The sequence below is a fragment of the Zonotrichia albicollis genome, chromosome Z, assembly GCF_047830755.1.
Source record: "Zonotrichia albicollis isolate bZonAlb1 chromosome Z, bZonAlb1.hap1, whole genome shotgun sequence".
In the NCBI taxonomy this organism is placed as follows: Eukaryota; Metazoa; Chordata; class Aves; order Passeriformes; family Passerellidae; genus Zonotrichia; species Zonotrichia albicollis.
Window position 1 is genome coordinate 44345374 of NC_133860.1, and position 24613 is coordinate 44369986.

The following is a 24613-nucleotide window of genomic DNA, read 5'->3' on the forward strand; positions in this document are numbered from 1 at the left end:
AGCTATCTCTAGGGGGTTTTAAGAACTGGGAAAGGGGGCTGGAGGAGAGGGACTACAGCCAATGGGATACAAGTGAAGAGGGGTGAGGGTAAGGGTAAGGGAAAAACCATTTGTGAGGGAAAAACCATGTAATAAAACATAAACCATTCAGTGCAATATAAAGGCTACTCAGTGCAAATCTCCAAACACCCAGTGCAAAACAACAACTAAATAACTATTTAGTGCAGTACAACACTGAGGACCCCAGACCTGGACTCAGTGCCCCAGGCAGGTTGCAGAAGAGCAGAGTGGAGAGGCCAAATCCCCCTCCCTCAGCGTACTGGCCACAGTTCTTTGGATGCAGCACAGGATGCAGTTGACTTTTTATGCTGTGGGCATACACTGCTGGGTCGCATCCAGCTTTTCATCCAGGAGAATCCCCAGGCCCTTCTCCACAGGGCTCTCAATGAGTTCTTCTCCCAGTCTGTACTCATATCTGGGACTGCCCTGGCCCAGGGGCAGTACTTCACACTTGGACTTGTTGAACCACATGAGGTTCCCATGGGCACACTGCTTAAGTTTGTCCAGGTCCCTCTGGATGGCATCCCTTCCTTCTGTTGTGTTATATGTACTGCTCAGCTTTGTGTCATCTGCAAACCTGATGAAGGTGCACTCAATGTCACTGCTGATGTCAGTGGTGAAGACATGGAAGACCACCAGTCCCCAGACAGAGCCCTGAGGAACACTGTGCCTCACCAGCCTCTACCTGGAGGGTTCACAAGAGCCACTGACAGCAACTCACTGGCTATGTCCATCCAGCAAATTCCTTATTCACTGAACAGTACATAGTACACCTATCATAGTACATCCAATTATAGCACATCCATCATAGCCATGCCTCTCCAATTTGGAGATAAGCTGTCACATGGGATAATGTCACAGAAACCTAGGTACATGACATCAGAAAGTCTTTTGTTGTTGACCTTTGCAGACACTTCATCATACAGGACCACCAGGCTGGTCAGGCACAATTTGTGCTTAGTAACGCTGCGCTGGCTGCCTTGGATCACCTCCTTGTCTTTCATGTGCCTTAACACTGAGGATGAGGATGTGCCCCATGATTTCCCAGCCACAGAGGTGATGCTCAACAGTCTGTAGTTGCCTCTGTGCTCCTTCTTTCTCCTCTTTTTAAAAATGTGCTCCTTCTTTCTCCTCTTTTTCCTTTTTTCAGTTAACCAGGATTTTACCTGACCACCAGGACTTTTCAAATATAATGAAGAATGGCTTGGCCACAACACCAGACAGCTTCTCAGGCCACTTTTAGTGTCCTGCTGCTGTTGCAGTGGGAATTTTCATCCAAATACTTTACTAGACCTTTCTTGTTTCAATTTAAGCACATTACTTATTCTTCTTCCCTCTAGGGACATGAACTGTTCACCATTTTCTTTACTTATTGCTGTCTTCTGTGTAGTCAAGGACAACTGCTGTCTCCTGTCAATCTCCCTTTTTGTGACACAACCAGTTTTTTCAGTCTTTTCTCCTGGGTCATCCTTGCAAAATTTTTAGCCATCTGACAGCTCTCTTTTGAAGCCTTTTAAAATTGATTGCATCTTACTCTGTGTTGTTATAAGTGTGTACATCAGCCCAAATATGTCTCACTGACTTCTATTAACAGAAATAGGATCTGTTTCTCCTCACTGTGGTAGTTTTATTGGTAAGTGTCCCAGTATACTATGTATACTATCTCAGTGTCTCTTCTGTGATATGGCTATTTTTTTTGACAGTTAATTTCACTTTTTGTATTTCTGCAGTTGTTTTTTTTTCCTTATGTTTAGAGGTTTTCATTCATTTTCTTGACTCTATCTCTGTGTGTGCTGATTTCAGACTGTTTCTAAAATACTTATATTCCTCCTAGGTTGATGCAATCCCCAGATTTTAGTCCTATGTTACCCTATATCCATGTTGTAAAATAAAGTATGGACTGGAATTAGATTGAGGAAAAATTAAATTGCTTCTCATAGTAAAATTTCCTTGCAATTGTCTTTTGAACCAATGATGACCACGCCTTGAATATGCTGTATTAACCAGCTGTGAGCTCTTTTGGAAACAGTTGTGATGATTCCATCCAGCTGCTCTCTCTGCTTAGGGAATGTCATGAGGGACAGTATCAAGAGCCTCACTGAGCCAGTTAAACCATCACAGAAGAGCATAAGATTGGTTTTATGTGACTGCCCTTAGATAAATCCATATTGTCTGTTCATCATCTCCTAATAATTGCCAATAACATACCAATAGTTGTGAAACTTTTTGGACCAGAATTTACTGCAGTCCATATTTTCTAGTTGCCCTCCCTACACTTCATCATCAGCCTGTTAATAAACAGGCATGTCTAAGGTGATGCACATTTTAAAGTTAAGTCCAATTTCATGGTTCCCTTGCTTCAACTGAATGGAAACCATAGAACTTTTTCTCAGACTTGTCACTGACTGCTTTGCATTTATCCTTAACCACTTGCCTTCTTTCCTTCTTTTTAACACATAGATAGACCATTGTTGCTGTCAAGTATGACTGTGAAGCTCTCCTCAGAATCAGACAGGCCTGCTGTACAGACAAGGAGGGTAAAAGTATAGCCAGGCATAGATGGACTGCAGCCTCCATGAAAGCTAAGACATGACATGCTCTAAATGACTGTTAATAGCATTTTCCTGAGGGTTCACCAATAGTGCCCAAGGCAGCTCTTTGATCAGGAAACAAGCATGTCACAGACAACAGCCATTCTGGCATTATCAAAGAGCCGTCTAGTAGTACCTCTGTTTCCACCTTAGTTCTCAAGTTTTCGAAAGTCTCTGTGCAGATCCCTGACGGTTACACCCACCTTTCCTCCACACTGGCGTGATTAACTTGTGTTTTTGGTTCTTTTAGCAATTGGGACTCTCCTTTATCTAATCCTAGCAATTCTAGGCAATAATTTCTGAGTTGGTTCAAACAAATTTTGCTGTCTTCTCTTCTTCTTAGTGTACTTTCTTCTTTTAGTCACTGCAAAACTGTGAAGTCAGTCAAATGAACTATTCTTACCTGATAGTTGCCATTACAGATTACAAGGATTGTCATCCATTGGACTGATTTAGTTTGCAAGTTCTTTCTATTGGTGAGACACTGGACCTAATTGATGACAATGATCTTGAGAACTGTATTTGCTCTCAATTAGCTACATTTGCCCAGGCTTTTACCAGACAGCAAATTTGGCCGCTCATACATATGTGTGCTTCCTCATGTACTGAAAATTCATATAATTTCCTCTTTGAAGCATATGATAACCCTATATGGGATGTAATTTAAAGATGTCTTATATCATTGTTTACTGCAGCAACTTCTGCTATAGACTGCAACAGTCTGCCTCTGCTGCTACCTCTACTATTTCCATCACTAACAGATACTTTGGCATAGGGTAGAAACTGCCTCAGTTTGCAGTAAAATGATAATTTTGGATCATTTAAGTTTTGTACATGCAGTCATTATCAGAGATTATTTGTAGTGGGAAATTGAGTAACAATAACCCTGATACACAAGAAGCTTTTGTGGTAATCACATATCCTCTGAGCAGAGAGAGACACAGCTGTCCCATGATTTTCCTGGGAAGCTGTGAAGAGCTGTGAGAAAGCTCAGAGAAAGGATTAAAACAATTATTATCTCTCTTTCTGTAACTGCTGTTTATAAATATGGTTCTTCAGAGTGTGCTATTCATTGTTCACCAATAGTGTGAGAGAAGATTCCTAAAGGCCAATCAGGTCTTAGGTCCACCATTGTTTCTATAAGAACTGTAGATTTCTAATAAATAAGTGTTTTTTCATGCCTTCTGATCTCTGTATCATCTTTGTGTGTCCCTAATACACTGTTGGTGATACCTTTTCTTTCTAAAATAGGTCAAAGATAATCTACAAAGTGCACAGACTTTGTCACTTTCCCTACACAGCTTCTTGCTTATGTAATCATTAAATAACCTTTAAAAGGTCTTGGTTTTGAGTTCTGGAATACCACTGATGAGTAGGAAACCCTCTTCCAAATGGATCTCTTCACTTTCTCCATAATGATGGCTTTGTTCTGTCTGTGATTGCTGCTGACTTAAGATTGGAGCAACATTACACTCACACCCATCAAGGCCTTTTGACCTAAAAACAACTACTCTCATGCATGCAACTTTTATTTTCTAAATCTAATCCAATACGTTGAATACCTTCTGTCAGATGCTTGTTGCTTCACATGAACAGAAACCTATTAAGTGAAATTCAGGGTTTCATCATGCTCAAAAAAGCTGTAGTAAGTGTCACAGAATAGGTACTGTAGTCATAGGAATCAAGAGGCCACAAAGGAGAAAAAGTGCAGGCAAAACTGTCCTGTGGAATTTGTTAATTCTAAGATGCCTATTAATGCTTGCTTAAGTTGAAAGAGTCTCATGTGGAAGGGAGTGTCTTCTTGCCTCTGTGTTTTCTTTGTTCCCATTTGACTGCCCTGGTGGGCTGCAAGCTATTATTTTTACTTGGAATCTGCTCTACTGCATGTTGTTTTAAAAATCTTGTCCTGAACCCTTATGGTGAGGTGTTTTGTTACCATTTCATGGCTGATTATTCTTAAACTGATTATTCTAAGTCATATTAACTACTGATTGATTATTTTCCATGAAAAATCACTAGGCTACTCTGCCATATTTTCAGACTGTGTGCATTATCATCTGGGGATTTCTGAAGAATTCAGTTCTGGGGTCTCTCTACTTCCATAGCAATCAGTTAGCACTTACTAAGTTTTTTCCTAAAATGTTTAGTTGATACAGTAGGCAGATTTTTTAATTCCTTCTTTGGTTTGCCTTGGGCTTTTTTTCAACAAATTGCATTAGTAGTGGAAGTATCCCTTGATCAATTAAAGTATTTGCTTATGTAATGTTCATTTTTCTTTCTCTACTTTATTAATGTATTTTTGCTTTGCAGATGTGAATCTGCAAGTAATGCTATGAAGGTTGCAGTCACACTTTACTTCAGGCCAAGGTTATTCTTTCTTGCACAGCATTTCCCAGTGGTGAGGGTTGCAAAATAATGATAAAAATCTGTTGGAAGAATGACAGAATCTTAGTTATATAGGACTGCAAATGTTTTATGAGATTTGCATCAACTGCAAACCAAGAGGAGCCTAGATCATTATAAATATATACTTCTAAACACCAAGACTGGAGACCAAATCGACTAAATGCTGGCATTTGGAATTTTGTAAAGGGATAATTGTAAATATAAGGATTTTTCTCTGCTTAATTAAAGGCACTCATCTGCAGAAATAAGAAAGCAATTTACTGTTCAACCAGGATTTGCACAGTCCTGTCAACGAAGCTTAAGTACCCCTGGCTTTTCTACATTTAATCTGGTAAGTTCTGTGTTTTTTCTCCTTACGCAGGTTTGGTATGTACATTGCTTAATTGTTTTAGGGTAAATTAAATGATCTTCTAAGTTGTCTTGCATTTCACTGGCTTCTACCTGAAACTGTTAAAAATACTCTCTGCTGAGCTGAGGAAATTATGCCTTTGAGAAACATGAGAATGTTCCTTGGAGCCTGAAATAGACAGTCCTTCTACATATTAATATGAATCAAAGTTAATTAGTAAGTGTTGGAGTATATTACATTCTTTCCCTGATGGAAACATTCAAAAATTTCTTCAAGTATATGCTTTGAGTGGTAGTCCTTCTTCCCCCAGTTTTATATACCAAGCATAATTTTATGTGCCTGAAATATCCTGTGGTCAGATGCGGTCACCTGTTCTGGCTGTGTCCTCTCCCAGCCTCTTGTGCATCCTGTCTCTTTGCTGGTGGGGTGGTATGAGGAGCAGAAAAGGCCTTGGATCCTTGTTTTCACCAATAATGAAAACAAACTTCATTATCAACACTGTTTCCAGCACAAATCCAAAACATAGCCCCATAATATTTACTATGAAGAAAAATCAACTGTATTCATGCCAAAACCACCACAGATCGATGAATAAAGACAAAAAATACCCAGAAAGGTATAGGCTCAAAAAGCTCAACTTAATACAGTTTCCAGAGCCAGCAGCAGGGGCAACATGCTGACTGTTTTTCAGTGCTGTAAAATGTGCATGTTAAGTGAGAAATGCTGAAGCATATCCCAATTGACATAGACATAATTGAGTCAACTGTTATGTGTCTCCAAATCATCTTCAGCCTTCCACATGTAATCACCCTCTAAAGAAGTCGGATCATATGACAGTGCCCTTATGACAAAGGGAAAAAATGCCAGATCTTTTTATTGCCTTTCAGGAGGATGAGTATTCTGCAAACATACTATACCATAAAAGAAACTGATTATAATTTTGGCCCCTCTTCTTTTAATTCCTGATTATTTTTGTGAGGTCTGATAAGTAGAAGCAGGAAGAGTCTTTGTGCACCAGTGATTGTGAAAATCTAGATGCAAGTGGTTGCTTCCTGTGTCAGGGCCTCCCGCCACTACTCACTTCCTTAATTTGAGGCTCTGTGATCTTTAACTTGTTCCGTGTGGTTACTCAGCCTGACGAGGCCAGGTCCCTTCTTCTGCACACAGACAACCACTTCTGCTACCAAAAACATTGGTAGCATTTCAGTTACCAAGTGTTATGCCGTAGCTGCCATTTTGTGTGTGCTGTCACAATCTACATGCCTCTAATTCATCATCCTTAAAAAAGGTATGTTTGCAGTAATGGTTTCTGGCATTTTCTGTCGAAAATCGTTTTGCACGTTTTTATGATATGCGAAAAGGAGTGCTGGCTTCTTATTTAAGCCATTTTCTGTGTTTCCTTTGAAAAGCTGCACCAGTTGTTAAGGAGATCATTTCCCTCCACCTGCATTTACTTTTTACACTACCTTTCTTTACATTTGTGTTGTCTAATTTACAATAGTCAAAAGCGCATATTTCTAATAATTAAAGGTTATTGTTACTTCTGAAAGGAAGGATAATGGTTAATTAAAAATTAGATTTAATTAGGCGAAACATTGTATCTTAAGCAACTGAAAAGATGTAGTGCACCTTTATATACTTTAAGCTGTGTTTTACTTTAATCTTCTGTGAATTACTTTTTCTATTAGATCGAAATATATGTTATATATATTTATATTTATTACATATTATTTCTTTATTTAGATGTAAAAATTGCTATATAGACCTATTTATATATCTATAACATGCTATGATTTACCCACTGACAGTACAGTAAATGACCTTCAACCATATTATTTTTAATTAATTAAAAAAAATAGCAAATAAGGTTTACTGTTTACTCATAACTATTGATCTGGCATTTCCAGCACTACACTGGGTGCAAACCAGAGATAGTGCTTAAACGAAAAGCCAGCAGAGTATTTTTCTTTGGCTGACTGCCTTATAATTTGATGGACTTGCTGGTAATGTTAAGTTTTCCTTTTGGCTAAAAAGAGCAAAGACAGGGAAAGACTTTTCCCAGAGAAATTTTTGGTAATTTAGTCGATGCCTTAAATGTACAGGCAGAGGAGTGTTTATGCAGAAACCAATATTGTTTCCCTTTAAAAGAGGAACCTAAGGTAGAGGGTGGTACTTGGTTGGGTTCAAAGGTCTCTACTAAAATATTTGCAGGAGTATTTACCACATATGTGATTTTTTTCAGAAGTTTAAACTGGTTTGCATCTCCTAGATGTTTCCAGCACATTTCTTCCAAATATGCTTAACTTTCTGCAAGATATTTCTGGATTTTTTTAATCGGAAAAACTTCCTCAACTATATGTCCAGAACTAAAATGGTTCCAAAGCTTGCATTTACTAATTATTGTTTTTAACACATCTTCTTTTCTACTGGGGCTGATGCAGCATATTAAGTTCAGAGCCATTTTAGTTCAAAGTTACTGGAGCTTTGCCGTTTTTGAGTCTCAATGTGTGTTTCATAAATTGAGAAATTTCTCATTGTTCCATTGAGCTAAACTCCCTGATGTGGCAGATGCAATGATGGTGTCACTGGAGTCGCTTCATGCTCTGGTGAAATTCCAGTTGACTTCCATGAAAGCCTTGCATGAGCAGGCCTCAGCATTAATGAGGGAAGACTTGCTGATTTTGACACACAGGTTTTTACACTGGAGTATAAGGAGGATAGCTTAAGAACACATTGGATGAGACAATAGGCAGAATAACATAGAATATATAGGCGTGTTGATACCATGGACATTGGAAGCCTTCTTTTCCCAACAATGCATCAGCAGCACCACAGATGTATTTTTTGCTGGCAGCTTCAGAAGACAGCCCTGTGAAACATATCTGGGCTAATCAGTGCAATGCAATCCTTGGCTTTTACAGAAAGGAGGATTTATTAGCTGCTTTTTCTAGAATTCTTCCTCACAGTAAATAAGTTATTCCAGTGCTAATGGTGCAACTAATTTTCTTCACTTTTACAGTGATGAGGTGTCATCAGCCTTTCTGGAACACGCAGAAAATAAACTATAGATTTTTCTAAAGCTGTAGTTTTTAGATCTACTTTTTACTTGTCAGGAAAATCAATGATAAAAGATTCTAGTCTCTGTACTTAACTGGACAAATATTGCATTTCCCAAAGACATACAGGGTATTTTTATTTGTTACATGGCAAGTAAAATAATTTTCAGTTTTGTCTATACATACACTTTTAATTCATGAAGTCACATTTATTTGTATGTAGAACATCTCTAGGTGCCAAATCAAACTAGTTTCTGCCTCTGTTTTTGACACTAAACAGATAAAAAGCATGCATAAGTCGTACAGCTTGTAGTTGTTTAACTTTTTTCTGAGTGGATCTTCTGTTTAAGAATGGCTAATTAAATATAATGAGATACAACTGCTGTCTATCAAGGTGCAATGCAGTGCACTGTAGAAATGGAGAATATCTACGGTTTGCAGTAATAACTTCAGTAGTTCCATGTAATCTTTTGCAAAAGCACTGTACAAACCCTTGAAAAATACAATAAATTAAGAACTCCAATAATACAGAATCCAGTAATATTCAGAGATGAAAAATAGTAATTTTTTATGATTTTGAGTATATATTGTCCTCAGTTTTGTTTGCAGTTGAAAGCACAGAGCATTTCTATTAGTGTTTTTCAGGCACAGTGCCTCAAATGAGTGCATCTTCATGATGGCAGCAACTACAGCACTAACTGCAGTCCTTAGCTCTGTAACTTGGAGTAACTTCCAAGACTTGGCCTTGTTATTCCTAGTGTGTTTTGTCTGCTATCTCCTGCCCATTGGCATTGCCTGTCACTGCTGTTTTGTTCATCTCCCTTATACCCTTGTTTCTAGATTAGAAGTTTAGATGTTTGTTCCTGATGTGTAATAAAGAATGGGAATTACAACAGCCAAATAAATAAGCCTAAATTACACTATCAAGAAGAACCTTCTGTTGCTAAAATAAATGCTTCTTTATTTCTCATTAGCCTTCATTTTATGATGCAGTAGACCCAGTAGATTTTGAAGGCTTCCTGATGACGCAGCTGAACAACTTGGACTTAGATCTAGCACAAGAACTTGGGGATTTTCCAGAAGATGATTTGGATGTTGTCTTTACACCCAAAGAGTGCAGGACTTTGCAACCCTCTATGCCAGAAGATGGGTAAGGAAAGTTTCTCTCCCTCCAAAATGCTGCAAAAATATTAAACTTAGTTTTGAATTGTTAAAAATGGTTTTGAAGATGTTGATCCAACATCACTCTGCCACCCATCCAGCCAGTACACAGTTGAACTTCAAATGTTTGAACTTTGCCACTGGCTCTTTTAGGCTTGTTTGCACACTTAAAATTATGCAAGTTTTTACACAACTTCCTTGGTAGCGGCTCAAGTGAGGTAGGCATCAGCAGGAAGACGAGTGAAGAAGGACAGGAGGATGGTATGAAACATAATTTTTGTAGCTGCAATGCCAGAGATAAAAGTTTATTCTGATCATGTAACAAGCACAATATTGAGTTTTTTGGGGGTTTTGCCAGCTGTGTGTTACGTGGCATTGATCAGATCATTAAGAATCTCTTTCTCAGTACCTGTCTTGCTTAAATGGGAAGAAATGGTTCATATTTCACAAGGTTTGGGAAGGGGAATAAGTGTTAATTTCTAGTCTAGAAGTCACATGTGGTTTTAGGCTGATATTGAAGAAATAATTACCCTCTTTTAAACAGCTTATATAGGTAGCTTATGGTGACACTGGTGCTCAATGGTCCTGCAAATATTTAAGCTGGTTTGAAAAACAGGCATGCGATGAACAAAAACATTTTTCAGAATAAGAAAATTCATCGGGGAGTTTTCTGATGTGTTATTAGAAAGGCTATGCAATGTATACAAAATACACCTCAGGGACTGTTTCACTATAAATGGTACCTTTAGGTAGAACTCCAAAGACCTGTTGAGTTTTGCAAGGAATAATGGTGAGATAATTTGAAGTCAGCACCATTTAGCCCCAAACTGCTACATCAGCAGAGATGGCTAACTATACAGTGTGTTTGGCATGGGGCTGGCTCCTTACAGCGTATCCAGGAAATGAACAGCACAGGCTATATTCAGTGCTGTGCTGAGCTGCCACGCTGAGGGACAAATTGGCTTTGTTTACGTTGTCTTGGCTCACAGGGTAGACCTGCATCCCTCTCTGTTCCTGCAAAAGTTGATGCATGCTGCTCTAATTTTTACCAGCCAGCTGTTCAAACTAGAGCCCTAGAGAACAGAAATATTTGTTCAGTGTTTTCTGCCCGACACACCAAATACAATGAGGCTAAGAGGGAAGCACAGCTTGTGTGATTTTTGCCAGCTCTAGACTAGTTGAGAATCCTCTCTCTAAGCAAGGTTTCGGTCTGCAAGAATCTTCTTGGCCCAGTACTTCTCTCAAGAAGGACAACAAAGACAGATGTAGAGATGAGATGCCATGCTAGGTTACCTGAGAACTCTTTGAATCACACAGCTTCTAATATTTTCACAACACGTGATTTTCAATTGAAGTTATTTATAGAAAAGTCCCAATCTTTACAAGGTATTCTTGTTTTTTCTGTGGATTTGAGAAAGAATCGATGTGGGAGACAATGAATGGGATTTTTTGAATAGTTATTTATATAACTATTAATATAAATTTAATATAATATACTATTAATATAAACAAAAATATTTGAAACTATTATTCAACGTTTGAAATTACATCTAAAATAAGGCCATTTCTTACCTATTTCCACGGTTACTTCCCACCATGCCTGATGTTTAAAACAGCAGTTATTTATTTGTTTTTACACATACAGGCTCATGCTGTAGAATCCGTTTTAAGCCTGATTTGCACCACAAAGTTATTACATGTTCTATAAGGAGTCTGTGACAAAGTCAATACCAACAAATGTGCTTTCAGCAGATTTTTTTTACAGCAGCTTGCCACTTAGCCATTCACATTGATATAATTGATATTGGTGTTTTTATAGAAAATCCTGATGAAGAGTGCCAGGATGTGTTAGGGAGGATGAGAACACAGCAGGGGCATGAACCAAGGATGAGCCTGCAGGCAGTGCAGTCTTTGATGTTTCTGTGTGCAGAGAGCAGGAAACAGGTACCACCGACCAAACTGGGTTAATGTGCAGCCTGCCAGCAAACACACCTCCCACCTGACCCCGAGGCAGGAGCCACCAGAGGCAGGGGCACTCGACAGCCTGGCATCAGCCAAGGCTCTGTCCCACCATGCACACACAAACCCGTAAAAGCTGTTAGCCAGTCTTGATAACCAGCTGCAAATCTCTCAGGAGTTCTATGTGGAAAGTGCTAAAAATCATCATACCTTTCACCTGTTCCTGTATTGAATGTGTATCCTACCTACTCTTTTACTCACTTGGATTGGAGAATGCTAAAAATTATTTTGGAACAGGTCATTAAAAATTTTAAGAATGGGCACAGGGGAATTATGCCACAGCGTCACGATGTGAAATTCATGGGACATTGGCTGAAAGACCGGTAGTTCCAAATAGTATCCAGGCTATCAAGGGGCACTGACAACCCCCTTCATTAAAAGAGACTTATTTGAAAAAGAGAAAATGAAATTATAATGTATTCTTAGAACTTAAAGTTTTATTATCCTATTTGATTAGAAGCTTTTTAAGTTTCAAGTTGTAAACTTTAAGTTCTAAAGGGGGTTCCTTTTTAAGATTTTCTTTGTTTCTGTGAGAAGAGAAAATTGCACATACATAAAAACTTGGTATTTGCAAGAGTCCAGGAACTGAGGCCTCTAAAAAAATATTTCTATATCTTGAGACTTGTTATCAAGCTTTGAAAATCACTAGGTTGGTTATGTTGTATAATTTATTTAATTTTACTGTATTTTATAGCAATGTCACTCTTATATTTATAAATAGACAGTGTAGGAAGTGGTTACCTCTTCTCTGTTAAATGTATGCTTGTACGTTTATCAGCTCACTACCAAAAACCTGCATAAGGGAATTCATGCAGTACAGAGGATTTTTTTTTAAACCTCAAACAATAGTTTAGCAGTAAAATAAATACACAGGAGAGGACTAACAGAGAGGCCTTTATCTGACTAGCATGTTTAGATAAATTTGTTTGTCCTGAAAGTATGACTTAGGAGCTGAAATATGTTGCTTTTTCCACAGGGTTGAACTGGACTCACACGTCAAAGACTGTGTTCAGACTTACATCCGTGAGTGGCTGATTGTGAATCGAAAGTAAGCAAGATAAAACTAAATAAAATAAAAAGTGCATTTCATCTTACTTATCAGAGAGGAGATGCTTGCTCTTACAAGTAATCCTAAATTATTATGATTTTAGTCAGTGATTGAAGATAAGAACTGACTTTTCAGTAGTATAAATAACCATATTGTTTTGTTTAAGATGGTGTGCATTGCCAAATACTGTAACATCTGCTTCTTAATTCAGGCTGTAAATGGATGAGAAGTTGATGGGAAGAAATTCACATCAACCCTCTGTAGTGATGATTTATCATAGTCAGGAAAACTAATACTGTTTGATCCCACTGAAAGGAAAGATAACAGGGATAAAGATTATATTTGCATGCTTTTAACCTATTCATGCCCTGAAAATTCAATATGATTTGATTTCCAAATGTGTATGAAAACTCAAGGATTATGGCCTTTCCTAGCAGTGACTGTGTTCATAGGATTATCCATGTTATACCCAAATTTACTATTTTATATCAGTAAATTATTTCTGCACTTGAGCTCAGTGTAATTCAACACAGAGAGTTAGGCCTGTAGTCATTATAAGTGCTTCATTTCCTTTAGTCTAGTTTATTATTTTATTTTATTTTATTTTATTTTATTTTATTTTATTTTATTTTATTTTATTTTATTTTATTCTGTCCTATACTGTTTCATATGTAAAATGCGAAGGGGACTCTCAGTCAGTGCTCTCTGTTGCAGGATGTCTGTTCCCAGACTCTTAGGGGAGTCTGTGGGATGTCTTGCCTCCTTCCCCATCACCTCATGCTGTTCTTCAGAAAGAGGTTTTTGGAGCCGTGTTTTGTCCATAGCACTTCCTCTTCATCCACTCCTGCACTCATGCCCAGCTCTTGAAAAGCAGAAGGAGCAGCAGGTGGTGGAGTGCTGACACATTTGCTGCAATTTTGTTGTGCCTCTTCACTCACCCTTGTTACTCTCTGTTTTTCTGATGTGCAGCAGCAGCCAGTGCCTTATGGGTTTACAATGGTGATTGCAGAGGAATTTGCACTGTTTAATTGTGCAGCTTGTGCTCCTCAGTGGAGCAGCTGCTGGGGGTTATTAAGAGACTTCCTCCAGGGGTGCTGATGAAACTGATTGAATTCTCAGAACTGCTCTGCAGTGAGTCACTGAAAGTAGGCTAGTGGGTTTTGTTGGCTCTCCTCCCTCACCACTCAGAGCAGAGGCACTAGCTCTTTCACACAGTGCTGTTCTGTATGCTGTAAAGAGCCAGTGTGCAGCTTTGTTTGAGCACAGGAGAAGGGAGTAAGCAGTAAAGTAGGTGAAGTGAAAAATACAACACGGCTATTTTTGCATTTCTGTGTGCTGGTAGAAGTGTGAATGGAGCCATAGAAACATACATATGTGGAAAGTTTCGCTGAGTGTTTTACTGTTTCATTGATTCGGGTGAGGAAAATTTGCATTCAAAATCTTTATTGAGCAGTTGACTCTGTGGTAAACATGATGGTGGACTCTGCCAGAGAGCTGAGCTTTGGTAGCTGTGGCTAACAATGCAAGCAAGTTATTAAAAATGGCAAAGAACAAACCACTACCAAATATGCTGCAGTGTCACATAATCCAGTGATAGACTGATATTGGGAATCTCATGTTATGCTTGGACAGCTTTTTTTTCTTTAAAAAAAGTGTGAGCAGAAGAAAAGATATCAGGAGAAAAATGATAAAAAAGTAGTTGTTTCCATTGTTTTGAGGAAGGCTGGAAAAACTGTAGCTGACTGCTTGACAGATGTTATAGAACAGGTTGCTAAATATATTGTCTGGTGAGCTATGGGTGAGACAAGTGTGTGAGTGACTTTGATCCACTCATGAATGCGAAGGTTCAGAACAGGAGATTGAGGAGTCTGCAGTGGGTGGCATGAGCAGAGGTTATCCTCAGGCCCCAGGGTAGAGAGGTATGTGGCAGAAAAGCTGAGCACAGCTGGAGTCCATGTGGCCTTGCAGAAGGCTGAATGGGTAACTTGTTCCTGTGCCTATTTCTCCTTTCAGTTGTCCTTTGGGTTTTTTCCTCATCTCATTTTCTTAATTCAGTGTGTGCCCATTAAATTGGCATCTGTATTAAAACCATGGTTTGCCACTTGGTGAGTTTTAATTGCTATAATGCTTTTCAAAATAAATAAGTGGTATAAATAAGTACTCCAGGGGTAGTTACGGGGAAAGGCATCTTTAGTGTAGTTTTCACACCATAGGGAAAATGTGAGCTCAGGTACATAAATTTCTCCATTAATCATTTGTTTGCCACCAGAGGCAGTGAAAAAAAAAATCTATACAACCTTTTTTGGATTCTTATATGTCTTAAAGTCATGCAGAATTTCTGCCTTCCATTCTGGATAATTACAGTGGTTCCAAAACAAGGTCACATCCAAGGAGAGCTGGGATTGTCTTTTTATGACCAGTTTTCATTGCAGTGAACTGGCAAACGATTAAAATGCAAACAATTAAAATTAAAACACATCAGAGCATATAATTCAGTTACTCCCAAAATGTAATAAAAAGGTGTCTCCCTGATCAATAATTGCTTATTGTGTCTTCTTTATGAAAGTACTCAGATGCTCAGTCATTTCTTTGGGAGTATCACAGAAAGGAAAATGAATGAAGCAGGATGTTGTAAATAAGGAGACTGATTACAAAAAAGACCATCACAGAATTTAGCAAATTGCATACTAAAGTGAAAGAAACAGAGGTCTGGATGCATCTAACACCTCTTTTTCAGGGTACTTGCAGTTTTTTTTTTTCAATCTGCCTCAAAAAAAAGTAACTTGAAATTTCAGAAGAATTTTTCAAAGCTGCCAACCTGGAGGGTTACATTGAGGCATAGAAATAGCCCTCTTCAAAACCAGGTGTTTTTCTGGAAGTTGTAGATTGTTGCATGCAATTAGCTTGGGATACTAGCTAGGTCCAGGATAAGAGCAGTAAGAGATTTGATGTATATAATTGAAGAGGCCAGCCACGAGATAAGTGATCCTGATCCGCGTTCTTAAGGTCACTGAAATAATCACCATGTCTGATGAGGAGATCAGACCAGATTTTGTACCTAGGTCAGGTTTTCCTGCTGTCTCAGACCTATACTCTGTAGAAAAAATATCTGAATTATCTTTTTTTTTCCTTTTAAACTGTTCTTAATATACATTATAGAGTTGCAATGGTGCATAAAAACATGTTAAAGTTGTGAAATGTCAGGTTTTACATAAAAGCTGTGCTACACTGCTTTTTGCAGAACAATCTTTTCAGTTTTTTAAATAATTTTAAATTTGTCTTTTCTGTTTTATTTTCCCTTAACACCTCCTCATGTTATCCTGACCTTCTTGGGCTTCTCCATAAAAGAAATCAAGGGAATTCTGACACTTGTAGCCTGAAAAACAAGGGATCCCGAAAAGATTTTCACAAAACGCTTCAAAAACAAACATTTGAATCAGAAACATTGGATTCTGGCGATGCAACTTTTCAGGTACATTTTCTTCGCTTTGGAAAAGTAATCAAATACAGCAGCTTCCCTCAAAAGAAGCATGTGGTGTGACCTCCCCCTGAGTGTTGTGTGCAGTTTTGGTCACTACTGTATAAGAGAGACAGAAAGCTATCGGAGAGCATCCAAAGGACAGACACAAAGCTGGTGAAGGGTCTTGTGGTGGAGCCATATGAGAAGGGTCTGAGGTCATTTGGTCTGTTCAGCCTGAAGAAGAGGACACTGAGGGGGACACCTCATTGCAGTTCACCTTTTCCTTGCAAGGGGAAGAGGAGGGGCAGGCACTGATCTCTTCTCTGTGGTGACCAGTGACAGGACCTGAAGAAATGACCCGAAGTTGTGCCAGGGGAGGTTTAGGCTGGATATCAGGAAAAGGTTCTTCACCCAGAGAGTGGCTGAGCACTGGAACAGCTCCCCAGGGAAGCGGCCACAGCACCAAGCCTGACAGAGTTCAAGAAGCGTTTGGACAATGGTCTCAGGCCCATGGTGTGATTCTTGGGGATGGTCCTGTGCATGGCCAGGAGCTGGACTCTGTGATCCTAGTGGATCCCTTCCAACTTAGCATATTCTGTGATTCGGTGATCTGTGATGGCATCAAGCAGAGCACCATGCTGGCCATTAGGCTTCATGACAGAGGAGGCATTGAAATCCCCACTGCCAGCTCACCAAGAGCCATTCTGTGACACCCTGGTGCCCAAGCCACACCTTGCCATTTTCCTGTTTTCCAGCAGGTGGGACCCCAGCACGTTCCTGCTGTCCCGGAGGAGGCCTCGAGGACGAGCGCGGCCTGCTCGGACCCGGAGCTGCGCAGCCTGCAGCCGGACCCGCGGCTGGAGCACCTGCTGCGGCACGCCAGCGCCGAGGAGTTCGAGCGGCTGAACGAGGAGGCACGCCGCACCAACAGGCACGCCGAGCTCCTCGCCCTCTACCCCGCCGTGGATGAGGTGAGCCGGAGCCCGGCTGCCCTGCTCCTCTCTCCCAGCTGGCTGTCCCAGCGTGCCCGAGGTTAAAGCCGCACCACAGCAGATAAACACTGCACTGTTCTCAGTGTGGGCCAAGCCACATACGGCTATGTCAGGGTGTCGGCTTTCATAGTAGCTTGTACTTGGAGTCCACAGCTGTAAATATTTGGTGTAAATGCCAATTAGGGGTCAGGAATGTAAATATTCAGAAATAATAAATCTATTTCCTTTCATCTCGGGACATAAACTGCCCACTGAGGGGGGAAGATGCTAGTCTGTAGTAGTGGCTCAGCTACTGTCATGTAAATGTTTTATGCAAGTGTGTAAATTTACAGTTGTTTTAATTGAGTATGACTGTTTAATGATAGGAAGATGTAGTGGAGATACGACCAGTGCCAGATTGCCCAAAGGAACATCTGGGCAACAGGATTTTGCTGAAGCTCCACACTCTGAAGTAAGTAAACCTTCACAAGCACTGCTTACCATTTCTGAGTTCACAACAGTGTGCAGCTGCACACCTTGTTGCACCACCGAAGCTGTCCCCTACAACAGCATTCACTGCTCAAGTGTTCTTTCTTAGTGTAGCAGAGAATTTTTTCCATATCCATCTTTGCAGAAGTCTTTAACATGCCAGGATGAAAAAGTGTTGGGAGTGAACCCAGATTATATACTTAAAAAAAAAAAAAAGTGATTGCTGTCCTGGACTTTCGTTGTGCTTTAACTCCAACCACCATCCAAGCCCACACAACCACTCGCTCATTCCTCCATCAGCAGGACTGGGGAGAGAATCAGAACAGTAAATCTGGAGAACTCATGGTTTGAGACACAGACATTTTAATAGGGAAAGCAAATGGCACAAAGACAAGCAAAGGAAAACAAGGAATTAACTCACAGGTTCCCAATGGCAGGCAGGTGTTCATCCATCTCCAGGAGGGCAAGTCCACATGTAATATGACTTGGGAAGACAAACAGCAACAGTCCAGATTTCCCCTCCCCCCGCCCCACCCTTGCTCCTCTTACCCCCTATTTGTATTCTGGGCGTGGTGCCACATGATCTAGAATATCCCTTTGGTTATTTGGGGTCACCTGTCCTATCTTTGTCTCCTCCGAGTCTCCCACACACCCTAGTCTCCTCTCCAGCTGGAGGAGTACCAAAAGCAGAAAAGGCCTTAGTTTTCGGCAAGCCCTGCTCAGCAACAGCAGAAACACCTTTATATTATTAACCCTGTGTTCAGCACAAATCCAGAATCCTAGCCCACTCTGAAGAAAATCAATTCTCCCCCAGGTAATGCCAGCACAATTTAATAAACAGGAAAAAAAGAGCAATGTATGATAATTTTAACGGATGTCTGAGACTATCTTCCTGTCAAATTTAGAAAATACATTGCACGCAGTCTACTACCCTTCTTTTCCTCTCAAAATCATCTACTGTAATGCACTAATAGAAAAATTCTCAAGAATTTGAGAGAGCTGAGGTCTGGAGCTAAGTATTTCTCTGCATGTTAATGAAAATGCCAGTCAAAATATAACTCTTCCTTTTTTTATTATGCACAGCCATACAACTGCAGTATCAATCAGTGTCTTGTGTGTCTTTCCCTAACAGGTTTGATATAGAGATAGAACCTTTGTTTGCGTGCATAGCTCTCTATGACATAAAGGAAAGAAAAAAGGTAAATGTATATATAATATTTTTGTTCACTTGGCCTGGGTTTTTATCTTCAGAGTAGTAACCTAAAACAGCATTAGTTAACAAACAACAAAACTTGCTACTTTTTTACCCATGCAGTCTGATCCAGGATTCTTGCTATTCAGTCAGTCACATGCTTGCAATTGCTTATTTTATAGTTGTAGTTACAACTTTTGACTTGTTTTAAAATAAAATTTTAGGCATTTCTGCTTTACACCATATTTTAACCCCTTTTTTCTTTTCAAGATCTCGGAAAATTTTCACTGTGACCTCAATTCTGATTCATTAAGAGGATTCTTGCGTTCTCATACACCCTGCATTGACTTGTCTACTCAGGCAAGATCAGCAATATTTTCTGTCACTTATCCCTCACCAGATATATATCTGGTAATAAAGGTATGTTACAGTACTACTTTGACACCATTCTGCCTGTTTTTGTTGTCTGAGCTCATGGAACTGACAAACATGGCTTTTGTCTAGATGAGATGAATTATGACAGTTTTTAATAGTAGTGTGTGAGCAGGTGTCCAGTGGTATATCTCATTTCAAGCTACGAAGTTATATTATTATCCCATGTGCCAGTTCTACTAAGTACGTAGAATTTCCTATCTCTGCCTAAGGGAAATCGAAAATATAGTGAAATAAGGCAGTTCCAAAAATTTTATTGACATTCTGTGGAGGTTTTTTTGGCATTGGTTTAGTGAACTTTGCATAATTTTATTTGCTTAATTCTGAGTTAGCCTGAACCACTTCATTTGGAATGTGTTAATTATCCTTATTTCAGTGAAAATGCGGTAGTAAGTGATTGACTGTGTTGTCACATATATATTTTCTGCTTTCTAACAGATGGAAAACTAGAAGTTTTAGCATCAGTTACTCCATAAAGACAGTTTTAAGAAATTATATACAGTTATATATTAGGCAAACCCTTTCAAATTGCTAGAGAAACAACGTTACTATTTGGATGACATTTTTTTCTTTAATCGTCTGATTGTATTGCTTTTTGTAGATAGAAAAAGTGCTTCAGCAAGGAGAAATTGGAGACTGTGCAGAACCCTACATGGTTCTTAAAGAAAGTGATGCTGGCAAGGTAAAAAAATAACTGTAAAGAATATTTAGATCAAAAAATGCATGCTAAAACCAGCCAACCAACCAAACAAAAACAACAGGCTCTTTGAAATAGGATGAAATAGCAAAAACACTGGAGGAAAAGCTGGTTAGTCATCCATGGTGCAAGAAGTTTGATGTCTGTGGCTGACAGAAAGAAATCAGGAGAAGGGCAGGTGCATTATTGTTACTGACCCCTTTGGAAATCAATACTGACACAGTCTTGAGTCATGAAGCAGATGGGGGTGAGCAAAGAAAATGACTGAAGTGTAGAATTAGCAGAAATACTTGTACCTCAGAGACATGCTGTTGGTTTGGATGGGTAGATGGCCTGTTTTAGTGTGCAGCTCTCCCATTCAGTACTGTTGTCTGTAGATAATGTGAGTTCTGTTCAAGGAATTCATGATCATTTACCTCCCTGGGACACACTGACAGTGTTTGCCAGGCTTCCACATGTCTAACGTTTAGAATATTCCTTTCAATAGAATTTTTTTTTTTGTATCTGATGAAAGAAGTAGAACCTGCTAACATTTCATGGTGATTGTTCATTCTGAATTTGAATATTATTATGGAAAGCCATTGATTTGGCTTTCTACATTTCTATAATACAAATGAACTCATTAAAAAGGAATTGAAGTGAATGTGCAAATCAAAACAGCTACAATTCTGTCTGTGATGTAGCAAGAAAATATGAGATACCAATGCAAATTATTTACTGAACTGTGAATATCTAACTTAGATTTTTGTGTATGGTAGCATTTGAATAACTGATTGCTTTTGAAACAGCCAATATTTTCTTTGTTTCAGACAAAAGAAAAGATTGAAAAACTGAAAGCACAAGCGGAATCCTTTTGTCAGAGGTTGGGGAAATACAGAATGCCATTTGCCTGGATTCCCATAAGCCTAGCTAGTTATTTCAACTTTTCAACGCTTGAACGAGAAATACAAGAACCTGAAGGTTTAAATGGTACTTGTCTAACTTTTCTAAGTAAGGCAGAATGGCTCTGCTGTGGGACTGGGTATAGGAAACAATGTTATTCACTCTGGCATCAAAAGTGAATCACAGATTCAAACTCATGTCTTGACAGCTTTCCTTTGCAGTCCTATAGACACTTACAAATTAATTGTGCTCACCATGTTGTCTCTGCATATTTATTTTTTATGTCTGCTAAATATTCTTTCATGGTTTAGGCCCACTTTTCATTGAACACTGGCTTTGTAGAAGTAAAATTTCCTTTGCCTATGGAGTTAGCTAGCAATACTGAGCAATCAAGATATCAAACGTATCAGTTTGGTAGGCAGGACCATTGTTCAATACACTTTATAACCCATGAACTAAAAATTTAAATAAACATTTGCTCTGTAACAGAAATAATGTCACTTCAATAGGTGTGTCCTAGTATTCCACTATTTCACGTAGCTGAAAATAAAAGAAGCAGAATGTTTTAGGTGCTCTATCCTCTGATGCTTGTGAGATTCTTCTGCAGTTTTCTAGTGTATTCTGGGAATCCTTGTACTCTAGCAAAAAACAAAAAACAAGATGATGATACATTTAATTTCTCTTTGAAGGGAAAGGTTCCAGTAGTGACAAGAAGGCAACACTGCTGCAGGCAAGAAGGCTTTCTGAGAGAGGTTTCAGCTCAGAGGATAACTATCCAGCATCAAACTTCAGAGCAATGCCTCTGAACAGTAACATCTTCTTTAAACAAGTACTGTATTCTCTTTACGTCTGATTTCATAAGACATTTTTTTATCAATGTAGTATGAATTGTGTTGGGAAAAGCTACCAGTTATATTTGTGTGGGGACAGAGGACAACCCCAGTCAAGTAAATAGTAATCCACTTGCTTTGGACGCCTTGAGGACATGGTTCACTCCTGAACCTTCTGTCCATGCTATGAAGTATTGTTACAAAGGTACTGATTTTTGTCTTTCTCTTGGTAGGAAGGAGACAGGCTCAGTGATGAAGATCTGTTTAAATTTTTAGCTGATTTCAAAAGATCATCTTCCTTACAAAGAAGAATTAAGACTGTACCAGGTACATAATTAGTTTTGGATGGAAGTTGTTAAATGTATTTTTCTCCCCTAAACTGTTCTGAAAAGTCCGAACTCAAAACCTATTAGACTTGGGTTAAAAGCCTATAATATGTGCTGTTGTGGAACTTCCTGGGTTTCTGGTGTCTACCTGAACACAAATGCTTTTGAATTATTTTTTTTTTCTGCATGAATGAGTATGGAAATTTAGATTTAGTTTAATATTACAAAATTATTTCTTTTTCTCCCTAATTTACAGTGTACCTACTGGATATCTTTTGTTATTATTCAAACCATTTGAAGACTGTTCTTTAAAGCAAATTTCAAGGATCCTTGCTGCTTCCCTGCAATGTTTTGAAATGGTTCATATTTTATAGAGAGAGATTAAAATGTGTACACATTTCATCTTAGCTTGATATTAGAGTCAGAATTAGGTAACCAAGAAGAGAAGTACAGGCAGTGTTTAGCTACTGTCAAACACCTGACCAGCTTAATTTTTCTTTTCAAGTAAATTACAGTTCAACCTCTTCTGCATTGTGGAGGAAGCTTAAAAAAATATGAACTGAGGACAAAGCTGTTTTTCCTTTTTAGCTATTTTCCAGAAATGACAAGTCTGAGCTGCCCAAACGGTTTTAACTTACCACAGTAGAGAATTTAAATTGAAAGTTTGTTTATAGTGGGGTAAATGTTATCAGTACTAACTGTGTAACTGCTCACCACAGAAAGCCTAGCTTTCCTGATGGGTGGTGCCTACTTTGCCAGAGATTAATCCCAGCAGAATCTGAGGGGAGGGGGAGTAAGAGAAAACTGTATTAGACAGCATACCTTTTGTTAGTCTCCCAGACAAATGTTATGTTACTTGTGTGTGAAAGACACTAGAACATCAGCCAGCATACAGTATTCATTCTTTCTTTCCATTTTCTTTGAAGCAGTACAGAGTAGGCTTAAGAAGCTCTATGTTGACCTGATTGTGACTGGGTTGTGTGTAGGCTACTTCCTCTGTATCTTTCTTCTCATGCAGCCCAAGGGCCAGTTCTTTTTTCTGAGCCATTGCTATGTAACCTTACATGTTGTTTTAATTTTTCTTCTATTATAGACTGATATTTTTTTTCTATTTTTGTTAATATTTTGTGATTTGATTTTAAAGGAAGCCTTAGAGGGGAAATTGCCCCAGCTCCAGAAAACATTGGTTATTGTCTGACACCGGAACTACTCCCACTGAAGCCATTTTCAGAAAACCGTAATCGCCCTCACAAAGAAATTTTGGAATTCCCAATTAGAGAAGTGTATGTTCCCCACACCATTTATAGGTAAGAAATAACATATATTTTTGACATTTCTTTGAAAAATGTGATTCATATGTTTTTTCAGAAGTAGAAACTAAAAATATTTTTTAAAAAAGGCTAAAAACAATGTGTTGGGCTGATGATTTCATTTTCCTAGCCATTACAAGATAAAATACCTGCACGATAGTCTATAAGGAGTTTACTAATCTGATTGTGTTGTCTTTTGATAAATTTTCTATAACATTTAAAATAAACTCCTTTAACAATTGTCACTGATTTGGTATCTATCTATCTTTCCATCTATCTATCTATCTATCTATCTATCTATCTATCTATCTATCTATCTATCTCTTCTCCTATGTGTTTGTTTGGTTTTAGGCTTTTTTTTCCAGTAGATTTTACTGTTGTTTATCACTTCTGGTAAATTTTTATGCTCAGTTGTTTCTATTGTTAAATTGAGTCATCTGAATATCTGAGGAAATAATGTGTTGCTCTATGAACTTTTTAATTATGAATGAACACTTTACGCTATGTAATATAATTTCTTTGAATCTGTTCTGTTATGATTGTTTCAAGGTGATCACAGTACTCAGTGGCATGCAAGTGAGCAATTCCAATAATTTATTTCTTAATAATCTGAAACATGTGAATGTTTTATAAGAAATTAACACCAGAAGAATATGCTTCAAGGTGTTTGCGCCATATTTCATTGCTAGTGAGTGGTGTTATAGTAATAGCTGACAGTAATTCTGATGGGGTGTGTTGCAGTATTATAGATACAGAAATAACTTGAAGTAATGACTTTCATCAGAGTATTGTGTTAGTCAAGACAAGGGAGCTTCTGACAATAATAGTAGATGATGCTATGCTAAGGGGGATTTCTGTTCCCTAAAATAGTAGCTAGATACTGTATTGTGTTAGTGGCAAAAATGAAACTACCAATAAGGAATCACAGAATGAAGGCACAGAATAAAGCTTACTAATTTCTTGCAGTGGAAATTAGCAAACAGCCAGCTCTCCCACCTGCTCACCTGACCCAACCCGGGAGGAGAGAAGAACGAGACTTGTGGTTCTGTACAACTCAGAACTGCACCATGGCAAACTAATTTATTCTGGGTAGATGGTCCACACCTTCACAGTAAACTGGAGATCCGTTTTGCTCTTGGTGACACCTGGATTTGTGTCTCAGTTTTAAAGGAAAGCGAAAAGGAAGTGGCAAAACTTATCTTACAATAACAGCTTGCAGTGTGGTGTCAGCAGGAAATAAGTAAGCCAGTTTGGCTATAGCCTCATTAGAAGTTTTGGAGGAGTTACTCCTGAGCTCTGCCATAATCCAGTGGCATTCAATCTCCCGAGGGCAG

At 38.7% G+C, this 24613-nt stretch overlaps 1 protein-coding gene across 6 annotated transcripts in view; it reads left to right on the plus strand.

Annotated features, from left to right (window-relative positions):
* DOCK8 (dedicator of cytokinesis 8) overlaps positions 1-24613 on the plus strand; it is an 89608-nt gene that overhangs the window by 13593 nt on the left and 51402 nt on the right. For 2 of the 6 annotated variants that reach the window (XM_074532773.1, XM_074532774.1), the window contains exons 2-14: positions 5286-5388; positions 9437-9612; positions 12619-12690; positions 16039-16162; positions 16906-17121; positions 17508-17593; positions 18743-18809; positions 19073-19222; positions 19836-19916; positions 20741-20900; positions 21503-21642; positions 21877-21970; positions 23114-23276. In XM_074532773.1, coding sequence (XP_074388874.1) covers positions 5286-5388; positions 9437-9612; positions 12619-12690; positions 16039-16162; positions 16906-17121; positions 17508-17593; positions 18743-18809; positions 19073-19222; positions 19836-19916; positions 20741-20900; positions 21503-21642; positions 21877-21970; positions 23114-23276 — 1632 coding nt within the window. Of the gene's footprint in view, positions 1-5285; positions 5389-6523; positions 6695-9436; positions 9613-12618; positions 12691-16038; positions 16163-16905; positions 17122-17507; positions 17594-18742; positions 18810-19072; positions 19223-19835; positions 19917-20740; positions 20901-21502; positions 21643-21876; positions 21971-23113; positions 23277-24613 lie in introns of those variants that run through there. The other 4 variants (XM_005488279.4, XM_074532776.1, XM_074532775.1 and 1 more) reach the window with 4 other exon arrangements.